The 24,819-nt window shown below is 36.0% G+C and overlaps 1 protein-coding gene and 1 pseudogene across 2 annotated transcripts in view; one reads left to right on the forward strand and one right to left on the reverse strand.

Annotated features, from left to right (window-relative positions):
- The window catches only part of LOC309629339 (craniofacial development protein 1 pseudogene), a 368,808-nt pseudogene that overhangs the window by 254,941 nt on the left and 89,048 nt on the right, over positions 1–24,819 (reverse strand). The gene's annotated exons all lie outside the window — the stretch shown is intronic.
- Positions 1–24,819, forward strand: part of P3H2 (prolyl 3-hydroxylase 2) — a 154,182-nt gene that overhangs the window by 95,291 nt on the left and 34,072 nt on the right. The window contains exons 2-3 of the mRNA XM_082393222.1: positions 17,532–17,684; positions 19,103–19,292. Coding sequence (XP_082249348.1) covers positions 17,532–17,684; positions 19,103–19,292 — 343 coding nt within the window. The remainder of the gene's footprint in view (positions 1–17,531; positions 17,685–19,102; positions 19,293–24,819) is intronic.

Genomic DNA, 24,819 nt, shown 5'->3' on the forward strand with positions numbered 1-24,819 from the left:
TTGATCAGCTTATCACTTGGGAGAATACAGCAGTGAGATGAAGGGCCCGAGTTCTGGTGTAAGACATCGTTGGGTTTAAAGTCAGATTCAGTTACTTATGGTTTTTAGTTTTCTCAATTGTAAATGAAGTTATTGATTCCTACCTCGCTGTTATTTTCATTTTTCAAATGTTGTATATTACTTTGCTAAGGCTTCCATAAGAGAATACCACAGACTGGGGGGCTTAAACAACAGGCAATCATTTTCTCACACTTCTGGAGACTAGGAGTTCAAGATCAAGGTGTCTGCAGGAATGGTTTCTTCTGAGGCCTCTCTCCTTGGCTTGCAGGTGGTCACCTTCTCCCTGTGTCTTCACATGACCTTTCCTCTATGCACTAGTGTCAGTGACATCTCTCTCTGTGTCCTCATCTTTTTTTCTTATAAAAACACCAGTCAGATTGGATTAGGGCCAGATAGGCCTAATCCTAAAGGCCTCATTTTAACTTAATTACCTCTTTAAAGGCCCTATCTCCAAATACAGTCACATCCTTAGGTCCTGGGGTAAGAGTTCACCTAAATTCACCTATGAGACTTAGGGGATACAATTTAGCTCATAAACATGTGGTCATACATATAAGACATTTATTTCATGTCTCTGGCCTCAATAATAGTAGCAACTATTATTATTTAGCTTCTCTGAGCTTCATTTTTGTCACTGTGAAATTGGGACATTAATATCTGCCCAGCCTACATATGATAATGACTTGAGATTAGTTATGTTAAATTTCTTCGTAAAATAAGTGGTAGGAGACTGTTGTTTATCTTAAGTACTCACACGCATACTTACTTTCTTCCCTTTAAGAATATGAACATTTGCTCTGAGCTTCTTTTTCACTAGAGCTTGGAGTAGGAAGAGTAGGATTTAGGCTCCCATTCATCTCCCTTTTACTCTTATAGGTTTCAACATCTTCACTTCCTGAACAGGAAAGCACAAGGTTAATAATTGCAATTCATACAGCCTTTCCTATAAGACTTCCGTGTGCTCACATGGGGCATGAGGCAAAGATTAATAAAAGTGTAACAGAATCTCTCTGCCTCACTGTCTCTGAGGAGAAGCAAGTGAGAATTCCTTTAGTGCCTCATGGGAGTGTTTTCAAATGAAAAGAATGAACCTTGCTTATATTATTTTGTAGCAAGACCACATGTTCTGGGTAAAGAGAGCAGAGATGGCAACTCCCAGGTGGAAGGCTATGTTCATTTTAATAACTTGGCTGGGATTTCTTTCTGATTGAAAATTGGACTTGCAGTGGAGTCTTTAAAAGGCTTTCGATCTTTGAAAGCCTTAAAGAGGCTTTAGACTAACAGAAAGTGGGTCTTCCAGTAATGGGAAATGTGGCAATTTAGCACTCTGTTGGCATGCCTGACCAGCTGTAACTTTCAGAGTGTGATTATGTGGCTTGGTTCCATAATGCTAGGGATGAAAGTCCAGGTTGAGACCTGACTGGATGGAGTAGGGTATACTGGCCCCTGGAGCTCAGTGAGATTGATCTAAGCTGCCTCACTACAGACTGACCTAGTATAACCTAGTAACCTAGACTTACTCCTTTCCAATGAGACTGAGATGTTTCTGGAAGCGAGTTTCAAAAGATTCAGGTCACTCCATTTGCTCTGAAAGTTTCAAGTGTTCCCCCAAACGTGATACAATATGTGCTTAGCTTCAAACCCATACCACTTTGTCCCCAGCCTACTTTTTAAGCGTTCTTACATACTTTAAGCCACTCTCAACACTAGTACTTCCAACAAACTAATCCTTACATATGGATAACACTTTTTATTGGTGTCTTACCAATTGTGAGATGCCCTTCCTGGTGACTCTGTCTGTTGAAACTCCATCCATCTTTCAGGTTCCATTACAAATGCCATATTCATAATAAGATCTCCATGAAGACTTTCTAGACCCAAATCCACCTATTTAGAAGTGCTTTTCCCTACTTTGAATCCTTACAGTATTTGTTTTTACTTCTCTTCTCTTAATCATACTCAACCCTGAATTATAGATATTTGTCTGATTTCCCACCCCGTCCCACAGATTACTAATAAAAAGCAGGAATTAACTCACATTCCTCCCTATCATCCCCACCCACCCAATACCCAGCATAAGATCCTCATTAAATGTTGGTCAGGTTGAACTGAAAGACAAAGTAGAGTGGCCTGAACCTCAGTTTCCCTAGAAATACAAACCTTATATTATCTTATGCAGACAAAGTGGGAGGATTGAACTCCGTATGCGGAAGATCATAATGACAATCTTTTCTTAGTATAAACCAAACATGCAGCTGCTAATCTCTGCCACAACATAACATTTTAAGGGGAAGGAAGCCAATGTAAACCCACAGTATGTGCAAAGTTAAAATCAGAAACCCTGAGTTTTTTTTTTAACCACTAAATATAATTTTATCGTCTATTGATATGATTTTTCTAGGCTGTGGTTCAATTCAAACCAGTCTCTTCATTTGAACCCAATCCTGTAGTTCTCTTCTGTACTCATTAGCAGCCACTTTTTAACTTTAATTGTGCTTACTCTGGGTGGCATGGAGAAAAGTATTCTTTTATGTCTTTTGTAGGGATATATTTTGGGTGTAACTTTTTTATATGTACTTATCCAAAATGGTACATTCTTTATTTTCATGCTAAATAAAAAGGATTGGCCACTTAGTCTTAGATGCAATGAAGTAGTGAAACACCATTAACTTTGGAATTAGAAGACCAGGTTGTGGGATCTAGCATTTCTATCAGGATTTATGTGACCCTGAGAACAATTTTTCACTTTATATTTTAGTTATCTTATTCACATAAGTATTCGAGGAGGGAGTCTTACACCAAATGATGTCTAAGGACCATTTCAGTCTTTGCATTTTGGGATTCTGGGATCACTTAGGTAATGATTTTACAATTAAACCATTCTTTCATCAAAGTTAATGAAGTTTACCCACAGTGTGGGTTGCTATATACATACCAACAAAGTAGAGTCTCAGAAGGCTGATTAGTCCCTTGAGTCACTCTGAAGCAGGAAGGATGGTTCTTTGGTCAAAAAAGTTTGAAAAATGTAGAAAAATAATTCCACTTATAGAAATGAACTATCATAGTAGCATATTAAAGATTCTAAAAATCTTACCCTATATAAATTTAATTTTTAATACAGTTTATCTTATACTTAATTAACTATAAAAACATTAAAAAATAATAACTCTCATGACCATCCAGGGGAATACACATCTTAGCAAGATAAGTGTTAACCACAGACCCAAAGGCATTTTCCCTGCACTTCTGGGTTGCTTTGAGTTACTTATACTAATTGATCATACCGTCATCCTTGAAAGTCTTCTCTTTCTCTGGACCAAAGGTCCCAAGTGTGCCTTAGGTGAAGACCTTGCCCAACTCTCAATTGATCAGTTCTCCAGTCAAGATTCTTCACTGCTACGGAGATGTATTCTTTTGCATTCCTCCCATTATACCAAACACAACCAAGTTCAAAATGAAATGATTATTTTCTTCAACCCATGACAAAATTTTGGAATCACCTAAAAAAACTGATTTCCATTGCTGTTTCAATCATATTCCATAATTGACTGGCTTTGAAATTTTAAGGATGTCCTTAATTTTTACATTTCCTTTGACTAATGCAGTGGACAGAATTGTGTTCCCCCAAAATTAATGTGTTGAATCTTTACCTACCAATGTGATGGCATTTGGAGGTGAGGGCTTTGGGAGGTTATTAGGTTTAGATGAGGTCATGAGAGTGGGGCACTCATGATAAGATTAATGCCCTTATAAGAGTAGACACCAGAGAGCAGCCCACTACATATGAGGACAGAAGGAGAAGGTGACCATCTGCAAACCAGGAAGAGGACTTTCACCAAAGCCTGGCCAAGCTGGAACCATGATCTCAGATATCCAGACTCCAGAACTGTGAGAAAATAAATATCTCTTGTTTAAGCCACCCATTCAATGTATTTCATTATGGCAGCCTAAGGTGACTAAGACAATCAACTTACTTCTTCTTTAACTTGCTCTAGTATCATCAGAGACTAACTGACCTGGAGGAAGGGATCTGCAACTTTATGAATTTATTTAGTAGTTCTAATTTTTTTTTGGTGGAGTCTTTCGGGTTTCCTATATATAGTATCATGTCATCTGTGAATAGTGACAGTTTTACTTCTTCCTTTACAATGTGAATGCCTTTTATTTCTATATTTCTAATTGCTATGGTGAGGACTTCTAATACTGTGTTGAATAAAAGTGGTGAGTGGAAATCCTTGTCTTATTCCTGATCTTAGAGGAAAAGCTTTCAGCTTTTCGGGGTTGAGTATGATGTTAGCTGTGAGTTTGTCATAAATGGCCTTTATTATGTTGAGGTATGTTCCCTCTATGCCAGCTTTCTTGAAAACTTTTATCATAAATAGATGTTGAATTTTGTCACATGATTTTCCTTCATCTGTTGAGGTAATCACATGATTTTTATTCTTCATTTTATTAACGTGATGTATCACATTGATTGATTTATGGGTGTTAAACCATCCTTACATCCCTGGAATAAATCCCACTTGATCCATAGTGTATAATTCTTTTAACGTCTGTTAAATTTGGTTTACTAATATTTTGTTGTGGATTTTTACATTTATGTTCACCAGGGACAGTGGCCTGTAATTTTCTTTCTTTGTGGTGTCTTTGTCTGGTTTTGGTATTTGGGTAATGCTGCCGTCATAAAATGAGTTTGGAAGTGTTTCTTCCTCTTCAATTTTTTGGAATCATTTGAGAAGGATAGGTATTAACTCCTTTTTAAATGTTTGGTAGAATTCACCTGTGAAGCCCTCTGGACCTGGACTTTTTTGGGGAGGAGTTTTTTAAATTACTGTTTCAATTTCATTACTAGCAAATCAGTCTATTCCCATTTTTTATTTATTCATAATTCACTTTTGGATGATTGTATGTTTCTACATACAGTGGAAGTTACCCATTTCTTCTAAGTTTTATAATTTGTGGGCATATGATTTTAGTATTCTCTTACGATCCTTTGTATATCTGTGGCATTCATTGTAATTTCTCCTCTTATTTCTAATTTTATTTCTTTGGGCTCTTTCTCTTTTTTTTTTCCTTGATGAGTCTGGCTAAAGATTTGTCAATTTTGTTTATCTTTTCAAAGAACCAAATCTTAGTTTCACTGATCTTTTCTGGGTTTTTTTTTTTTGTCTATTTTATTTATTTCTGCTCTGATCTTTTTAATATCCTTCTTTCTACTAAATTTGGTCTTGGCTCATTCTTCTTTTTCTAATTCCTTTAAATGTACATTTAGATTGTTTATCTGAGATTTTTCTTGTTTCTTGAGCGAGGCCTGTATCACTACAAACTTCCCTCTTTGAACTGCTTTTGCTGCATCCTATAGGTTTTGGACAGTTGTGATTCCATTTTCATTTGTCTCAAAGTATTTTTTGATTTCCTTTTGAATTCTTCATCATCCTGTTTTGTGTTTAGTAGCATGTTATTTAGTTTCCATGTGTTTTGTTTTGTTTTTTTCAGTTTTGTTCTTGTAGTTGATTTCTGGTTTTATACACTCCTTATCAAAATATCAAGGACAATTTTTACAGAACTAGAGCAAATCCTCCTAAAATTTGTATGGAACCACAAAAGACCCCAAAAAGCCAAAGCAATCTTGAGAAAGGTACCAAACCAAACCAAACCAAACAAAACCAATGATCCGGAGCTTGAAATTATACTACAAATCTAAAGCAATCAAAACAGTATGGTACTGGCACAAAAACAGACATATAGATCAATGGAACAGAGTAAAGAGCCCAGAAATAGACCCATATAAATATATTCACTGATCTTTGACAAAGGAGTGAAGGCAATACAATGAAGCAAAGACAGTCTTTTCAAAATGATGCTGGAACAACTGGATAGTCACATGCAAAAAAAAAAAAAAGAAATCTACATAAAAAATTATGTCCTTCACAAAGATTAACTCAAAATTGATTAAACTGCACAAATATAAAAATTCTAGAAGATAACATAGATGACTTTGGATATGGCAGTAGCTTTTTGGATACAACACCAAAGGCACCATCCATAAATGGAATAACTGATAAGATGGGCTTCATTAAAATTAAAAGCTTCTGTTCTACAAAAGACAATGTGAAGAGAATTAGAAGACAAGCAACAGACTAGGGAAAATATATTGGCAAAAGGCACATTTGAGATAAAGAATTGTTACCCAAAATATACAAAAATCTCTTAAAACTCAAAAATAAGAAAACCAACAACCCAATTTAAAAATGAGTAAAGACTTTAACAGACACCTTACTAATGAAGATATACAGATCGTAATTAAGCATATGAAAAAATCCTCTACATCATACTTCATCAGGGAAATGCAAATTAAAGCAGAAATGAAATACTACTACACAACTATGAGACCAATATCCAGAACACTGACAACATCAAATACTGGCAAGGATGTGGAGCAATAAGAACTCTCATTCATTGCTGATGGGAATGCAAAATGGTGAGGCCACTCCAGAAGACAGAACAGCAGTTTCTTACAAAACTAAACTGCTCTTACTACACCATCCAGCAATATCATTCCTTGGTATTTCTCTTAAGGAGTTGAAAACTTATGTTAGCACAATAATCTGCACCCAGATGTTTATAGCAGCTTTATTCATAATTTACAAGACTTGGAAACAGCCATGACATACTGCTTATAAATACTGACATACCTACAGTATTTATTCATATGTAACTGAATAAATAAATAAACTGTGGTACATCAGACAGTGGAATATTACTCAATGCTAAAAAGAAATGAGCTATCAAGTGAAAAGACAGAGAAACCTCAAATGCACATCACTAAGTGAAAGAAGCCAATCTGAAAAATCACAATACTGTGATTATAACTATATAACATTCTGGAAAAGGCAAAGCTACGGAGACAGTAAAAAGATCAGTGGTTGCCAGGGGTTGGGGTGGGGGTGATGAACAGATGGAGAACAGAGGATTTTTAGGGCATGAAAATGCTCTGTATGATACTATAATGATATATACTTGTCATTATACATTTCTCTAAACCCATAGAATGTATACTACCAGTAGTGATTACTGTGGTCTTTGGGTGATTATGGTGTGTTGTTGTAGGTTCCTCAGTTGTAACAAATGTACCACTGTGGTTAGGGATGTTGATAATGGGAGAGGCTATGCCTGTTTGGCAACATGGGGGGATATTGGAAATCTCTGTTTTTCCTCTCAATCTTGCTCTGAACCTAAAATTGCTCCAAAAAAAAAAAAAAAATAAAGTCTTAAGAAAAACATTTTTATAGTTACCTCAAATATTGTATTTTTTATTTTTTGAATTATTTTTGAAATGAGACAGGGGTGATTTTCATAACTACACTCACATACATGCACACATAGATATATCTGAGTCTCTTTTTCCAAAAATAAAAGTCAAAACACCTCAGTTTAGTGTTCAAAGATCCCCAAATTCCAGCTGCATTCAACCTTGTTTTCCATTACTCTGCCATCTAGCCCCTCCACATGAGCCAGTTCAGCCAAATTACTATTCTATAAAAACATCTGAGTCATTCCTATTTCTTCCTGCTCACCTTATTCTGCATCTGAGACATCCACATGTTTTCTATTCTACAAGACCCAGTCTCAGGCCTCAGTTCTCCATGAGGACTTTCCTGTACCTTCCAGGTTACTGTGGTTTCAAATTTCTCTCAATTTCAATAGCACCGTGTTGACTGTAACTCACTCTGCCCTCTAATCCTGTACAGACTTAGTTCTTGATATGAATAGTCGTGTATGTCTCCTTGCGCTGTTGAACTGTATTTAATAAAAGGTCAAGGACTATACTGTAAATATTTTATATCTTCAGAGAACATCTATCACAGTTCTTTCTATGGCAGAGGTGAGCAGGAAACACATGTTACATGAACCAGATATGCATGAACTCTCCTCTGCTTTGAAATCACAGGGATTAAAATCCCAAATACGTGTTTGTGAATGTTTTAAGAAAAGATGTAGATTCTAACCATAGTCTTGCCACTGATTTTCTATGCAAATGTTTTATCCACCTGTAAAGTGAAGCACTAGTACTCTATGATTTAAAGGGCCTTTCTAGCCCTGGTTATCTTGGTTAATGGAAGTTAATTTTCAGAAGACCAATGCAAGTTCCACCAAAGTAACAGAAAAATGTTCAGTAAGTAAGCAGATTTTCTCCAAGCTTTAACCTCCTCAGAAATTCAGGGAGACTGGAGCTTCTTTCCAGTACAGTCTATTGACTGAGGTATGGAGGAAATGTGTGGGTTTCTATTTAACCTGTGTATATGGCAGGGACATTTAATTTACAATACAGCCTAAGGTTATTGCTGCGGCTGAATGCTTCACAAAGTACATGTGTGATGCCAGAGGAGCTTATGAAACACTGAAAGAACTCTATCATCAAAACCACCACTTTAATAAGACCCTGCAGCCTGTCAGGTTAAGAGTACCAATTAGTCATCCTGATGGGTTAAATACCTGAAAGGACCTTAGTCTCTTCTTGAAGTCCCCTCCAAGGTGGGTCTTTGGAGTGAAACTCCCTTTGGCTTGCAGCCATGGTGCTTTCTTTTACATGAGCTGAAGTGAAGGTTTTGAAATACTTTTTGAAGTAAATCTCCCCACCCTTATAAGAGCAAGAGAAAGTTTATATTTCATAGAGGAATGTGGCATATTTATACCAAAAAGGTACAAGTGGGAAAGCGTTTGATTTGCTTGTTTGCTTTTCTTATATTTCTCACAGCGGAGTGGTTTGGGTGGAATGTTAAATTTGTTTCATAAACACAAAATGGAAGGGAGACCAGAATGAAAAGAAGATGGTAGAAATGGTAATGATAGCATTTTTCTATATGCTCACTAAACCCTAAAGCCCCTCCCCAAATCATCAATTTTGGCAAGCTATCTCCAGCGTTATCTTAGCACTGTTACAGTTAAGAAGGCAAAGCCCAGTGTGTTACTTCTTTTCCCTGACACATATTCCTTCATCTGTCATCCACTCAGGAAATGTGGGTGCTTGTGAAAGAAACAGGAACTAAACCCAAACTTTGATTCTCAGTCCTCGGTTCTCCCGCTCCTTCTCACCTATGACGAGCATTTTATACCCATCACTTTGTTATTTCACAAAACAATGTGGCTGATATACAAAAAAGTTTTTTATATTCTCAAGGGCAGAAAAATCAGTGCCAGATCTATATTAAGCTATTTCACTGCTGATTTTTAAAGGATATCTTAGAAGCAGAAAGCCCAAATCCAGTTTATTTGCCGTTTTGCAATCGCATTTGACAAATAAATTCAAATGATTGCACCTTTGTACAGTTTGGTGTAAAGAATGTGATCTGGCTGCTGATCGCTAAGGGGATACAACTCTGGTAGTGAGCAATTAGGCTGTTGGCTCTAGCAAAGGGATGGCCAGCTAGAACTTTTTAATGGGTCACTAGGGATAGACAGCATTCATCTCCATTTGTCATAATGAAAGCCAGGCAGAAGCTAAGCATGCGTGAACAGTTAGAACAACAAACTTTGTTTTCATACCATCAGGTTCATTAAGGGCCACTCAGTCTGTGCCAGCACTAGCTTCCCCATGGTGCTATAGCTCATTGTTTGTATTATGACGTTCTCTTGTAAATAACGATCAACTACTTTTGCACTGGGCCCGGGGTGAGGTATAGGGGTTCATCTTCCAGCTTCTTGAAGAATTTCGCAATAAGGATTGTGTATACACTCGATAAATGATCATTTTTATTATTTTAATTCTTATTAGTAGTACTGTAAAGTGCTTTGCAAACTACACAACAGTATACGAGTGTAAATTCTTCTTAACAAGCTCACAAACAAAATTATGCTCACATGATATGAGGGTCACAAAGGAGAGTACAATTCTGAGATCACAAAGAGGGACATTGGATTTCTATTTATTTTTCAAAATCAGACACGAATAAGATTCTTTACATGTTAAAGTGATGATTACTACAACAGTCATGGGATGTTGGCAAAACTGAATATGAAATGAGTGACAGCCGCCTTCCAAAGACATTTTTAAAGAGGATGAAAGCTGTGTTTCGAAAAACAGTAGCAGGAAACAAAGGTCAGAGAGGTCTTAGCCTAAACTTTCTTTTCGGTAACGTCAGTCATTCTCTGACACCTCAAGGGAGACTTCTGGACAATACCACAGAGGTTAAGATGCCTTCCCAGTTGTTCAGTCTTACCCTGTCCTAATGTTTAAAACCAAAAATAACGGTAACATACCAATAAACCACACATTAATTTCATTTGATCCGTGGCAGATATGACTTGCTCATGTTCCATCACTGAGATAGTACTCTCTCCGTACCCAGCAGCCATTCAAGTCTTTTCTGTTCTCTTGTTAGGACTTAGACAATACACAGACAGCCTGAGGGACTTTGTCCAATTAAGCACACACATATTTTTTGGCTAATACTTTGAGTTCCCTGTTTTTTTTCTTCTCAAAAACTCAAGGACTTTTTGTTTTAAATAGTCTCTAATATGAAGTAGCACGTTTAAAAGTTTTGCTCCTTCACTTTAGTGTTTTTGTTACCCTGAGAGATGGTTTTTCTTTAGATAAGAAATCTTCCTGAAAGATTAACTGATAGAATCTGTCGTTCCACTGAGCTCATACGGGTAACCTCATTTGACGGTGGCAAGGCACCATCAGTGTTTAACTTTCAGTTGTAAACATCGGATTAAAACTTAGAGCGTTTAGAAAAAACGGGAGTCTATTATTCAAGCTCAGGACAGTAAGTAATTGAAGGAAAGGGTAAAAGCAGTTGGCAAAAGAGAGTGCTTGAAAAAGACGTATGTTTCCTTTCCAGCTTACTCCACAGAGAAAATGTTACTCTTTAAATATGTCCTTTCTCATCTAATCCTTACCAAATAGCATTTTGAAAGCTACAAATATTTACTTATAACCATGACTACACTTTAGACTAACATTCTGTAAATGCAAAGATAAGTTAATTTTCTTCATTTAGCATGAACACCTAACGTGTGAATTACTATGTGTTCTTTAAAGCTAAAAAGTTCTAAATTTCCTCCCTTGCCATGTAGGAAAGAATTTAATTACTAGAAATTTCCTTTACTACAGAGGTTTATCTTTTGAGTAAATTGCACCTTTTCTGTATCCAGAAGAACTTTGAGTTACCTTGTGAAAGCAATTATTTGTATAATTAGATTTTTGAAATGGGAGCAAAACAAAAAAACTCAAAGAAAAAAATGGAAATATACTAGCTTCACTTTGATATACTATAAACCAGCATGATACAGTTACAGTAAATGAAAATACAGTTTAGTTCTGAGCTTTCTTGTAGTCAAGACAAAAAGGACAACACAGCCTATCATGTAGTCCTCAATGTCTGGTGAAATTAATTTTATAAATTAATCAGGAAAATCAACCAATTATTTCCTATAACTGAATTATGAAAAGAGCTCAATATATGGGGCTTTTTGCAAATTATATTAACAACATAAAGGACAGTAACATCGCCAGAAATTATGGCATAAGAAGGAAAAGTTAGTTTTCATATGGCTATTTTTGGACTCTCTAAAAATCTGACTCCATTATATGGAAATATTTAGGAATTTCCTAAGATTGAATTCTCATGAAAAAGCCTGGTCATTACATTTGGAACACTGTAACTTGTAGGATTTAGTTTAATTCAGTAGTTCAAACAAACTGCTTCCAAATTTTGTTTCAAAATTGGATGGGTCTTTATTTTAACAGTATTTTCTTTTTTTATGGCCATTCCATGGCTTGCGGGCTCTTAATTCCCCAACCAGAGATTGAACCTGGGCCCTCGGCAGTGAAAGCACGGAGTCCTAACCACTGGCAGTGAAAGAACGGAGTTCTAACCACTGGACTGCCAGGAAATTCCCAACAGTATTCTTTTAATATGTTGTTCAGTTATTTGAAGTTTATTTATTTATTTACTGATGTGGTTCTGTGAAGGAAAATAAACTTCGGGTTGACAAAAATTTGAGGTAAATTTGGAGACATTAGCAAGAGCTGAAGTATCTACAAAAATATTGGGTATCACCATTAATAAAAAAAATCTTCCCGCTTCATAAAAGAAAGACGAACGTTTTCAGCCCATGAATTTTTAGTGTTCAGATGATGTACATGCTGTAATCTGATGACTTCCTTCCCCCTGCATCTAGTGTGATTATGCTGCTAATCAGAACTTTAAAATTCTGCTGTGGCTTAGAAACAGGATGTCTTCACTGTCTATTTACATGTTTGGCAGTTGGTAAGAAACTTCATATGGGGTTAAAAATTCTCTAAAGTTGCTATATTGTGAAATTTAAGTAAAGAGCCAAGGCAAAAATATAGCACTGCATCAAACTATAATGCGTGATATTGGATGAATTCCCAAAGTTAGGGTGGGGAAAGTAGAGAAAGAATTCCTTTCCTTATTGAAAAAGTCGTTTGAGTACAAGAATGGAAATTACTTATTTCAGGCTTGATGTTTTATACTGGTTGTATAAAAGGCTTCAGAAAATGGAATGTGATCTTAAATATTCTCTTTCAAAAGGATGCAGTGTTCTTTACATGTTTTAATGTGTTTTAGGATTAGTCCCTTTCCTTTCTTGCACATGTCCTACAAGCTGTTCTAAACTCATACTCAAAATATTTGAGCTTCATATTTATGCTAATTTAGAAGAGAGGGAACTTGTATGTCTTTCCTAAAATAAGTTTGGAAATTTTAGAATTGCTTCCTTTTGGGCTATGCGTCCGCCTTCGGAATTGAGGAACTTTGCTATGGCAAGGATGGACAAAAATGGAAAGGAAGAGAAAGGAATGGAAGAGGGAGGGGTGAAAAAGAGGAGGCAAACCTATGCTGTCCCATTTTTATTTTGTGATGTAAAAGCATTACCTCTGACCTGGATTACTGCAGTGTTCTCCTGCCTGCTACCAAAGATCTGTTCTCCACATAGCAGTCTGAATTATCATTTGAAAATATGTATCAGGTATTATTTAAAATTCTTTAATGGTTTCCTCTTGCACTTAGAATAATGTTCAAACTCTTTACTGTAGCATATAAGTGATCTGTTATCCAACTTCTCAAATCTCTCTTCTTAGTTTCTACTCTGCTTTTAAAATATGTCAAGCTTTTTCCATTTCAGGGCCTTTTTTGCTTGACTTTCTTTTGCCTGGAACACTCTTCCTCCTCTTCTGTTCATGACTGGCTTTTCAACATGTAAGTCTCAGCTCAAAAATCACATTGCAGAGACCTTACTTGACTAATTTATCTAAAGGAGTCCTGCTTTCACCCAGCCCAGCCAGCTCTTACTGTATTGTTTGTTCACTTATTTCTTCATAGCACTTAGTGCAACCTCAACTTACTTTCATTAATGATTTATTTGCTTGAGGCTTGTCCCCTTGGATGAGACTGTAAACACCTGGAAAGCAGGGTTTTTGTCTGTTTTGGCCATGTAGCTATTCTCATCGACTTTCAGACTTTCACAGTGCCTGGCATGGATTTAATGCAAAATAAATACTTGTTGAATAAATGAATGAGTGAAATAAAGAATTTGGTATGGCTGGAGTACTGAGCCTGTGTTTTCTTGAATGGGGGATGGTAAATTATAAAACTTCTAGAAGTTTTTCTAGAACTTTCCTGGGAAAAATTTGCATAGTGGTAAATAGGAGGAAGTTATGCTAGAAAGATAGGGCAGGGTCCAAATCCTACAGTTTCCTGAATGTCTTGGTACATAGTTTCTGGAATCACCTCTGTGGTCAATGGATAGCTATTGACAGTTTTTAAGTTGTCAATGTACATTTTTGAAATGCTCCTTTATTATTCATTATGGAAAACCATTTGTGTGTCAATAGAGTCTGGTTCATTCACCAGTTGACTGAGTAACTTCCAAACATCAGCAAGGTGTTGATTTAATCAGCCTTTTTTCATGCAGCATGGCTGGCAGGAGAAAATTTTTGCCTTAGTTCTTCACAGCCTGAGATGAAATGAATCAGTGCTTCTTGAAGGCATTTCTTACCAGTTATTTCTCATATCTCAGTAGAGCAGCAAGCTCCCCGAAAGCATGATATCATCTTGTTGAATCATTCCCCTTTCCTCAGTTGTTCTTTATTTTACAATTTACTTTTCTAACGCATAGAGTTACCCTCACATTAGAGTTACCCTCTCCTGTGGTATGTTTTAATTTGGTCTTAAAGGAAATCCAGTTTGAAGCCTTTAAAGGCAGTTAGCTTCTTGTTTGTTTCAATGGAGTAGCAGGTAGATCCTTCCTTAGCTGAAACCTAGTACTTATACGGCCTTATAATAATCTCCATCTAATAGTACAGGCTCATATGTAGCACACACTTGTTCACCTGGACTTTTCCTACCACTTCAGATGTGTGTATCTAATTTCAAAAGTGGACTACAAAGATATCAAGCTTCCAGTTAAAACGATGGCCTGTTTTATATAGAATCTCTGGCAGCCAATTCTAGTTTCCTGAACTGGTTCACAATAATTTAAAAGCCAGTTCATGAATAAGTTTTATGGATTAACCTTAAGTCATGGAATCTTCTTTATATTTATATTGGGGAACATGGTATTATGTTTAATACTGGGTTATAAATGGGGAAAGCACCAAATAAGCAAAAAACCAATGTGGTCAAATTTAAGAGAAGGAACCAATTTATCAGTGTTGGCTAACAGTTTTCAGGAGCTACTGAATCACATTCATCAGTGATAATCAATCAGTATTGGAAGCTCTCAGTGTGAATGATGACCTCAGAGATGTTGTTATTGAACTTACATCCTTCTCGTCCATTATAGCTTATGAAGCACACTCACATGTAATATACCTTTTGATTTGCTTCTTAGAATTTATTTTTCTCTTTTCCTAAACATATCATAGACATCATCTATATGTAAAGTAGATGGAAAACAAAAAGATAAATAAGTCATGTGGTCCCTATCCTCGGAAAGTTCTACTAGGAGTAACAAATATACTTAGGTAGGTGCCACATATGGCAGAGTATGATAAGTGCCAGTAGAAGAACAGGGATACGATGATATTGCAGTGCTTGACTATAGCTTTAGGGTTGAGAAAATTTTTCTTAGAGAAGGCAGGATTTAAGCTTGGCCTTATAGGATATGTTAGATTTCAACAAGAAAATCCAAGTGTCAGAGGATCTCTAGGTCAGTGGAACAGTCTGAGCAAAACATGAAGATAGGAAAGTGCAAAATTTATCTATGTTCGTTCAAGGTTAATGGCTGGTGTTACAAAACTAAAGCGTGTCAGTACTAACCTGTTGTGTTCAGAACTTATAGTTTATAGTTTGGCCCTTAACTGGAGGCAGTTTCCACCAACCACAAGTACCTCACTATATCCTCATAAATTATGTGTCTATGGGAGTTGTAGACTATACATACCCAGCATTAATGAGCGTATATTCACATCCTTGAAATGAATAGATCTTATATAAATTGTATCCGGTTTTTTTTTTTTTTTTTTAGGGTTTTAGTGATTTCTGAAGCACATTTATATATAATACACAATTAAATCATTCCAAAATCCTATGTAGTAGGTGGTGGTATGGCGGTTTCTTAATGGAGAACCAAGACACAAATGTTTAAATGACTTTTTCCAGGTTCACTTGATCAGTAAGTGTAGACACATACCCGATTTAGAACCTATTCATTTTCCTCTATAGCTATATACTTGTCACTATGTAGACATCCGTAAAACTCATATTTGTCTGTGTTGGTGTATGAGAAATTGAGGAAATTTAAGAAAGAAACCAGGAATTCAAAATTAATGATTTTGACAGCAAAAATAATTCTGAAACCACAGAATCGAGAACAAAGGTAAAAAGGGCAAGGAAAGCTGCTTTCAGGCAAGATTTAATGGAAAGAAGGCCAGTAGCTAAGAATATGCAAATTAAAAAGAAAAAGAGAAGGCTTTACTATCATTAGACAAAGTTAAGGATATCAGATCTTAAAATAGGGCAGTTTACGTTTTCTGTAGTAAGGGATAAGATTCTTTATATATCACGAGAAGGCAGTGACTGGGAGCTCAGGAACCTACTACTACTTTCTATTTCTTACTAATACTTGAGTGGCCAGACTATCAAAAGCCGACTCAGTTGAATCTTATATGCCTTCCATGATTTTATATTTATTTGTTCAGTAACAGTGAGTTTCATTTCTTTATACTTCAAAATAGACCAAGCATAATTTGGATTTCACCATGAAAATGACTAGTACTAGTGTGAATATTCACTTTTCTGAAATGAGGCAAAAGGTTCTGTCTATAGACATTCTCCATGAATAAAGCATAGGGCAAAATGTATTAAATCAAGTAAATTTAATTACATTTTGTTACCAAAAAATGCATCATTGCGTGTTACATGGAGAGCAGCTTATTAAGTGGTTTAAGAGGAGATTTATAGTGTCTTTGTAGTTTATTAAAAATCCTTTCTTTGGGCTTCCCTGGTGGCGCAGTGGTTGAGAATCTGCCTGCCAATGCAGGGGACACGGGTTCGAGCCCTGGTCTGGGAAGATCCCACATGCCGCGGAGCAACTAGGCCCGTGAACCACAACTACTGAGCCTGCGCGTCTGGAGCCTGTGCTCCGCAACAAGAGAGGCCGCGACAGTGAGAGGCCCGCGCACCGCGATGCAGTGTGGCCCCCGCTCGTCACAACTAGAGAAAGCCCTCGCACAGAAACGAAGACCCAACACACCCCTAAATAAATAAATAAATTAAAAAAAAAAAAAACCAAAAAAAAAACAAAAAAAACCAAACTGCTTGAAGACGGGAAATGAAATTTAAAAAAAAAAAAAAAATCCTTCCTTTTATATTAATGAGAAGCCAACTTGTAAGTTTGGAATCAATTTCTCAATCAAAGGAATGTGGTATAACATTTTGTGTGCTGTATTTAGCATCTCTTCTGGATTGGAAAAATTTATTCCTTTTAACTTTGTGTTCTTCACATTCTAAAGCCGGAAAACAGATTTGGAGGAGTGGGAGGTATCCCTAATCTCATCCTTCAGAAAGTCACAGTTTATTCTTCCATTTTCAGGATTAAAGGCAAAAGGAACAAAAAGAAAAGAAGAGAAAATAAAAGACAAAAATATTGAAAATGTGAATTAGAGGTGGCACAGCATTGGCAGATTTTAATTTTGATCAATCATAAGACAAACAGAAGCATGTAGATTCAATTTCCCAGAAAACACAGATGTCTTAGAAAAGAGGGAGAAGAAAACGAACTTGGAACAAAGCACATTTATCCATTTTCACCAATGCCAAAATACCCACATATCATTTTAGGAGCACTGTTTTTTAACCTCTTGCCCTTTAGTGTGGAGGCTGGGTAGAGTGAATGTGAACTAGAACTCAGCCCTGACACTTTCTGTCTTGAGACCTTGGACTGGTGCTGAACCCAGTTTAGAAATATTTGCCTTCATTTGATCCTTTTTTTTCTCTTTATAGCTTAACCAGCTGGAAAAGGCAGTGGAAGCAGCGCACACATTTTTCATGGCCAACCCTGAGCACATGGAAATGCAGCAGAACATCAAGAATTACAGAACGATGGCGGGCGTTGAAGACCTCCAGCTGGTAGATCGGGATGCCAAACCACACCTGGTGAGCTTTGGGGACCCTGTCCTAACCATGAGGAGCTTAGTGCTCCTAACTTTCAATGGACTCAAAGCAAATTCCTATGAATGGATATCTCACATTGATTCCCAACGTCCAATACAGTATCATTTTTACACTTTCAGAGTTCCTAAGATGAAGTATCGTAATTCAGGGTTGAAAAATTGAAAGAAAAAGAAAATTAACTTAGAAAATCAGTATGATATGGTGAAAAGTAAGATGTGACGTAAATGTCTGTAACCCCCTCTGAGCCTCAGCACCCACTCCAGCACTTCAATTTTACCCACTGGAATTGAAGCCCATGTGAATTGCTCAGGGTCACACCATGGTTTCCCAGCAACCAGTCCAGTGGCTTTTTCCACGGTACCTGTACTTTTCAAATTTTGATTTTTTTAAGCTACATAATTATTCCTTTAAATGAAATCTTACTTGAAATTCACAATGTGTTGAAAGGGCTTCTTTTTCAATTGGATACATCACCATTCTCAATGTGTGGCCTCCAAGAGGACTGAAGAAAAGGCTAAAAGAGGAAGATTTTAGATGAAAGTCTTTTTTTCCTTTTTTTTTAAAAAAAAAAAAAACTATGTTCCCTGGAGTCACATTATTATGATGGTTTTCATGCTCTTGTACATTGGATGTCTTAAGCTGAGTGCAGTTTAAGGGATCCTTTCTAATTACAGGAAGGTACTTCTTTCCTTCAACGCTGTGATCTGATCTGTGACAAATCTGTACTCTACACTATGTAAATGGCTAACAAGTCAACTGCAAACCAACTGAATGCACAAATCTTAGTGCTGGTGCTGAAATCTATTCAAAATAGTCATCATGATCTCAAAGTTTGTTTCAAAATTTGCAAGCATCAAGTGTCAATCAAAACTGAAGATGAAACATTAATGAATGTTGAATTTTCATGTTTTAGGTGTACTTCCTATTTAGAGTTTTTGGCTCTCTGCTAATTTTACCATACTGTTTCATTTAAATTTCTTACACACTAACTTTGTTTATGCAATTGAAATAAAATTGCAGTATACACACACACAAAAAAAAATTTGAACCAGGCCTGGAATTGAGTGTCACGTCCACCCACATCAGTCTTCCTGCACTTTGTTGCATGGCCCCACCTGCATTCAAAAGGGTTAGAAAATATAGTCTTGAGTGAGCTCAGGAAGAAAATGAAATTGATTGATGCCACAGCAGTAGGCTTGCTCAGTCAGTCCCTTCTCATTTACAATTAGTTGAAGCCAGGGAAGTTTCCCTTTATCTCCCAGTGCAACCCTTCTTAATCTTCCACAGCGCAAGAGTCCCATACCCATCTACCTAAGTGATCCAGAGTCTTGCCTGCATTTTGCCATTCAAGTGCCCCTTGGGTGCTCTTTGAAAAAAAATTTTTCTCTGTTTCTTTCCAGGAGAGTTACAGTGAAGGAGTTAAACATTATGAGGCAGATGACTTTGAACTAGCTATCAAGTACTTTGAACAAGCTTTAAGAGAATATTTCAATGAAGATACGGAGTGCAGAGCCCTGTGTGAGGGGCCTCAGAGATTTGAGGAATATGAGTACTTAGGGTATAAAGCTGGTCTCTATGAAGCCATTGCAGGTAAAATTTATTTTTTCCCTTGATTTCCTGATGATAGAAATACTACATGCCATCTGTAAAACTATTCCAATAATGTAGAAGTATATATTGTAAAAAGTATAATTGTAAAAAAATTCTCATATATGTATCCCATCCTCTCTCCTGTGGATTACTTTCCCTAGCTTAAATTTTGGTGACTATGCTCCCAAGCTTTTTCAGATATATGCATAAATATTTAGGTATTTATTTATAATTATTTTTTCATTTTTATAAAAATAAGACAACACTGTAAATATTGATTTTCAGTATATGTTTTTTGTTTTATTTTATGCTTAACAATATATTGTGGACTTCTCATGTAAGTACATGTAGATCTACCTTATTGCATTATATGGGGAAAGCGTAATTTATTTGACCAGTCCTTTACTGATGAATACTAAGGAAGCTGCAATTTTTTATTATGATTAATAATGTAGTAGTGAATACCTTTGTATAGTCTTCTTCTATTACTTAAATGAATATTTTGTTGCATATGGGAATTTAGTATACCACAATTTAAAATAGTAGGTAAAGTTCATTATACATTAATTGGGGAGGTTGACTAGCTAACCATGTATGGTGGGGACTGAGTTCTCCGCTGCATATGAAAAAATACACGAAATAAATTCTATTATATTAATAATATGAGTAAAAATAGAACTGTTAGAAGAAAATGCAAGAGAATATTTGTATAACAGTAGGAAAGCTCTTCTTAGCATGATGAAAGACAAGAAATTTTAAGAAAAAGAGATTTTACATAAGATTTATAAATATAAAAGATACTTTAATCAAATTGATTTATAATAGCAAGTGGAAAAAGTTGCAAAATGTTTACAGGAAAACAGTTAATATCATTAATACTTAAACACAGACTGTGAATTATTAGTAGTACTGGTACTTCATTTCTTATTTATTGGTAGTAATAAAAATAAGCAAATTTTATTTAGCAGTTAAAATATACAGAGCATTTTATATAGTTATATCTCTTTTAATCCTATAAACAACTCCTTGTAGGTATTGTTATTCACCCTCTTCTCCCCTTTTAAATGAGGAATTTAGACCTCAGAAAGATTAAGTAATGGGATTAAGGTGAAACTGGGAATCAAACCCAGGATTTTCTCACTCTAGAGCCCATACTTTGAAGATCTACACAGCTGAAAAATGGGCAAAGGTTATTTATTCAATAATAAACGTTTAACACATATTTGTTGAGTGCATATTGTATTCCAAGTTATAAAACATGAAAAACAATGTTCAACTTCGCATATACTCATAGAAATGCAAATTAATGAAGTCAGTTTTCTTTCCCCAACTTCCAATGTTTTCTGTCTTCATAAAAAGCATCACTCACGTCGTAGCTCAAACCAAATCCCTAGAAGTTATCTTTCAATCCAACATTTCCTTCAATTCTTATTCTCCTCCGACTTGTTACCAAACTTTGAAAGATGCTACTTCCTAATAGCATTTGAGATTCCCTGGTTCCCTCCACTCCTTTTGCTACCACCCTGGTTCAAATCAACACTATATTTTAACAAATTCACTGTGGTAGTCTCCTTGCTCATCCTCATGTTCTGATCAGGTTTTACTCTGTAGGCAGACAGAACAGTTTTCCAAAAAACAGAAAGTCTGCTCACAGATGTGCTGAATCACCCCCTACCACGCCACTGGCTTCCACTGCAATTGAAATAAAACCCAAAACCTTTAACAAGGACTTTCATGACTGCGTACTAGTGTTCATTTTCATCCTCTCTCTTTTTCTATCTCTTTAATCCATTCCTACTGTACTTATTTTAATTCCTAAGATACGCCAGGCTCATTTCCACTTACAGACTTGAAAATGTTATCTTCTATCACTTGGCTATTGCCCTATCTTGTTAAGTGCTTAATCCTCAGTGCCTACTTATAGTGACTGGCAAATAGCAGGTGCTTAGTGAATATCTGTTAAATGAATGGGTGGAAGGAAGAAAGGATGAGGGAAGGAAGGAAGGAAGGAGATGACATATGCATCAATCATATTGCAGAGATTAAAACGGTTAATAAATACTCTATATTTGTGAAAATATAGGTCTTAAATTGTTGAGGTTATTTTTCATTTTTTAATTTAATTTAATTTATTTTTTTATACAGCAGGTTCTTATTAGTTATCCATTTTATATATATTAGTGTATATATGTAAATCTCAATCTCCCAATTCAACACCCCACCACCCTGCTCTGCCACTTTCTCCCCTTGGTGCCCATACGTTTGTTCTCTACGTCTGTGTCTCAATTTCTGCCCTGCAAACAGGTTCACCTGTACCATTTTTCTAGGTTCCACATATATGCATTAATATACGATATTTGTTTTTCTCTTTCTGACTTACTCCACTCTGTATGACAGTCTCTAGAGCCATCCACGTCTCTACAAATAAACTAATTTTGTTCCTTTTTATGGCTGTGTAATATTCCATTGTATATATGTACCACTTCTTCTTTATCCATTCGTCTGTCGATGGGCATTTAGGCTGCTTCCATGTCCTGGCTATTGTAAATAGTGCTGCAATGAACATTGGGGTGCATGTGTCCTTTAGAATTATGGTTTTCTCTGTGTATATGCCCAGTAGTGGGATTGCTGGGTCATATGGTAATTCTATTTTTAGTTTTTTAAGGAACCTCCATACCGTTCTCCAAAGTGGCTGTATCAATTTAAATTCCCACCAACAGTGCAAGAGGGTTCCCTTTTCTCCACACCCTCTCCAGCATTTGTTGTTTGTAGATTTTCTGGTGATGTCCACTCTAACTGGTGTGAGGTGATACCTCATTGGAGTTTTGATTTGCATTTCTCTAATAATTAGTGATGTTGAGTAACTTTTCATGTGCTTCTTGGCCATCTGTATGGCTTCTTTTGAGAAATGTCTATTTAGGTCTTCTGCCCATTTTTTGGATTGGGTTGTGTGTTTTTTTAATATTGAGCTGCATGAGCTGTTTATATATTTTGGAGATTAATCCTTTATCCGTTGATTTGTTTGCAAATATTTTCTCCCATTCTGAGGGTTGTCTTTTCATCGTGTTTGTAGTTTCCTTTGCTGAGCAAAAGTTTTTAAGTCTAATTAGGTCCCATTTGTTTATTTTTGTTTTTATTTCCATTACTCTAAGAAGTGGATCAAAAAAGATCTTGCTGTGGTTTATGTCAAAGAGTGTTCTTCCTATGTTTTCCTCTAAGAGTTTTATAGTGTCCAGTCTTACATTTAGGTCTCTAATCCATTTTGAGTTTATTTTTGTGAATGGTGTTAGGGAGTGTTCTAATTTCATTCTTTGACATGTAGCTGTCCAGTTTTCCCAGCACCACTTATTGAAGAGACTGACTTTTCTCCATTGTATATCCTTGCCTCCTTTGTCATAGATTAGTTGACCATGGGTGCATGGGTTTATCTCTGGGCTTTCTATCCTGTTCCATTGATCTACATTTCTGTTTTTGTGCCAGTACCATATTGTCTTGATTACTGTAGCTTTGTAGTATAGTCTGAAGTCAGGGAGTGTGATTCCTCCAGCTCCGTTTTTTTCCCTCAAGACCGCTTTGGCTATTTGGGGTCTTTTGTGTCTCCATACAAATTTTAAGATTTTTTGTTCTAGTTCTGTAAAAAATGCCATTGGTAATTTGATAGGGATTACATTGAATCTGTAGATTGCTTTGGGTAGTATACTCATTTTCACAATATTGATTCTCCAATCCAAGGACATGGTATATCTCTCCATCTGTTTGTATCATCTTTAATTTCTTTCATCAGGTTCTTCTAGTTTCCTGCATACAGGTCTTTTGTCTCCCTAGGTAGGTTTATCCCTAGGTATTTTATTCTTTTGGTTGCAGTGGTAAATGGGAGTGTTTCCTTAATTTCTCTTTCAGATTTTTCATCATTAGTGTATAGGAATGCAAGAGATTTCTGTGCATTAATTTTGTATCCTTCAATGTTGCCAAATTCATTGATTAGCTCTATTAGTTTTCTGGTCACATCTTTAGTATTCTCTATGTATAGTATCATGTCATCTGCAGGCAGTGACAGTTTTACTTGTTCTTTTCCAATTTGTATTCCTTTTATTTCTTTTTCTTCTCTGATTGATTGCCATGGCTAGGACTTCCAAAACTATGTTGAATAATGGTGGTGAGAGTGGACATCCTTGTCTTGTTCCTGATCTTAGAGGAAATGCTTTTAGTTTTTCACCATTGAGAATGACGTTTGCTGTGGGTTTGTCATATATGGCCTTTATTATGTTGAGGTAGGTTTCCTGTATGTCCACATTCTGGAGAGTTTTTATCATAAATGGGTGTTGAATTTTGTCAAAAGCTTTTTCTGCATCTATTGAGATGATCATATGGTTTTTCTTCTTCAATTTGTTAATATGGTGTGTCACATTGATTGATTTGCATATACTGAAGAATCCTTGCATCCCTGGGATAAATCCCACTTGATCATGGTGTATGATCCTTTTAATGTGCTGTTGGATTCTGTTTGATAGTATTTTGTTGAGGATTTTTGCATCTACATTCATCAGTGATATTGGTCTCTAATTTTCTTTTTTTGTAGTATCTTTGCCTGGTTTTGGTATCAGGGTGATGGTGGCCTCATAGAATGTGATTGGGAGTGCTCCTTCCTCTGCAATTTTTTGGAAGACTTTGAGAAGGATGGGTGTTAGCTCTTCTCTAAATGTTTGATAGAATTCTGGTCCTGGACTTTTGTTTGTTGGAAGATATTTGATCACAGTTTCAATTTTGTTACTTGTGATTAGTCAGTTCATATTTTATATTTCTTCCTGGTTCAGTCTTGGAAGGTTATACCTTTCTAAGAATTTGTCCATTTCTTCCAGGTTGTCCATTTTATTGACATAGAGTTGCTTGTAGTAGTCTCTTAGGATGCTTTGTATTTCTGTGGTGTCTGTTGCAACTTCTTTTTCATTTCTAATTTTATTGATTTGAGTTCTCTCCCTCCTTTTCTTGATGAGTCTGGCTAGTGGTTTATCAATTTTGTTTATCTTCTCAAAGAACCAGGTTTTAGTTTTATTGATCTTTGCTATTGTTTTCTTTGTTTCTATTTTATTTATCTCTGGTCTGATCTTTATGATTTCTTTCCTTCTACTAACTTTGGGTTTTGTTTGTTCTTCTTTCTCTAGTTCCTTTAGGTGTAAGGTTAGATTGTTTATTTGAGATGTTTGTTGTTTCTTGAGGTAGGATTGTATTGTGATAAACTTCCCTCTTAGAACTGCTTTTGCTGTGTCCCATAGGTTTTGGATCATCGTGTTTTCATTGTCATTTGTCTCTAGGTAATTTTTGATTTCCTCTTTGATTTTTTCAGTGATCTCTTGGTTATTTAGTAACGTATTGTTTATCCTCCAAGTGTTTGTGTTTTTTACTTTTTTTCCCCCTGTAATTAATTTCTAATATCATAGCATTGTGGTCAGAAAAGATGTTTGATATGATTTCAATTTTCTTAAATTTACTGAGGCTTGATTTGTGACCCAAGATGTGATCTATACTG

The sequence above is a fragment of the Balaenoptera borealis genome (assembly GCF_965194805.1).
Source record: "Balaenoptera borealis genome assembly, chromosome: 5".
In the NCBI taxonomy this organism is placed as follows: Eukaryota; Metazoa; Chordata; class Mammalia; order Artiodactyla; family Balaenopteridae; genus Balaenoptera; species Balaenoptera borealis.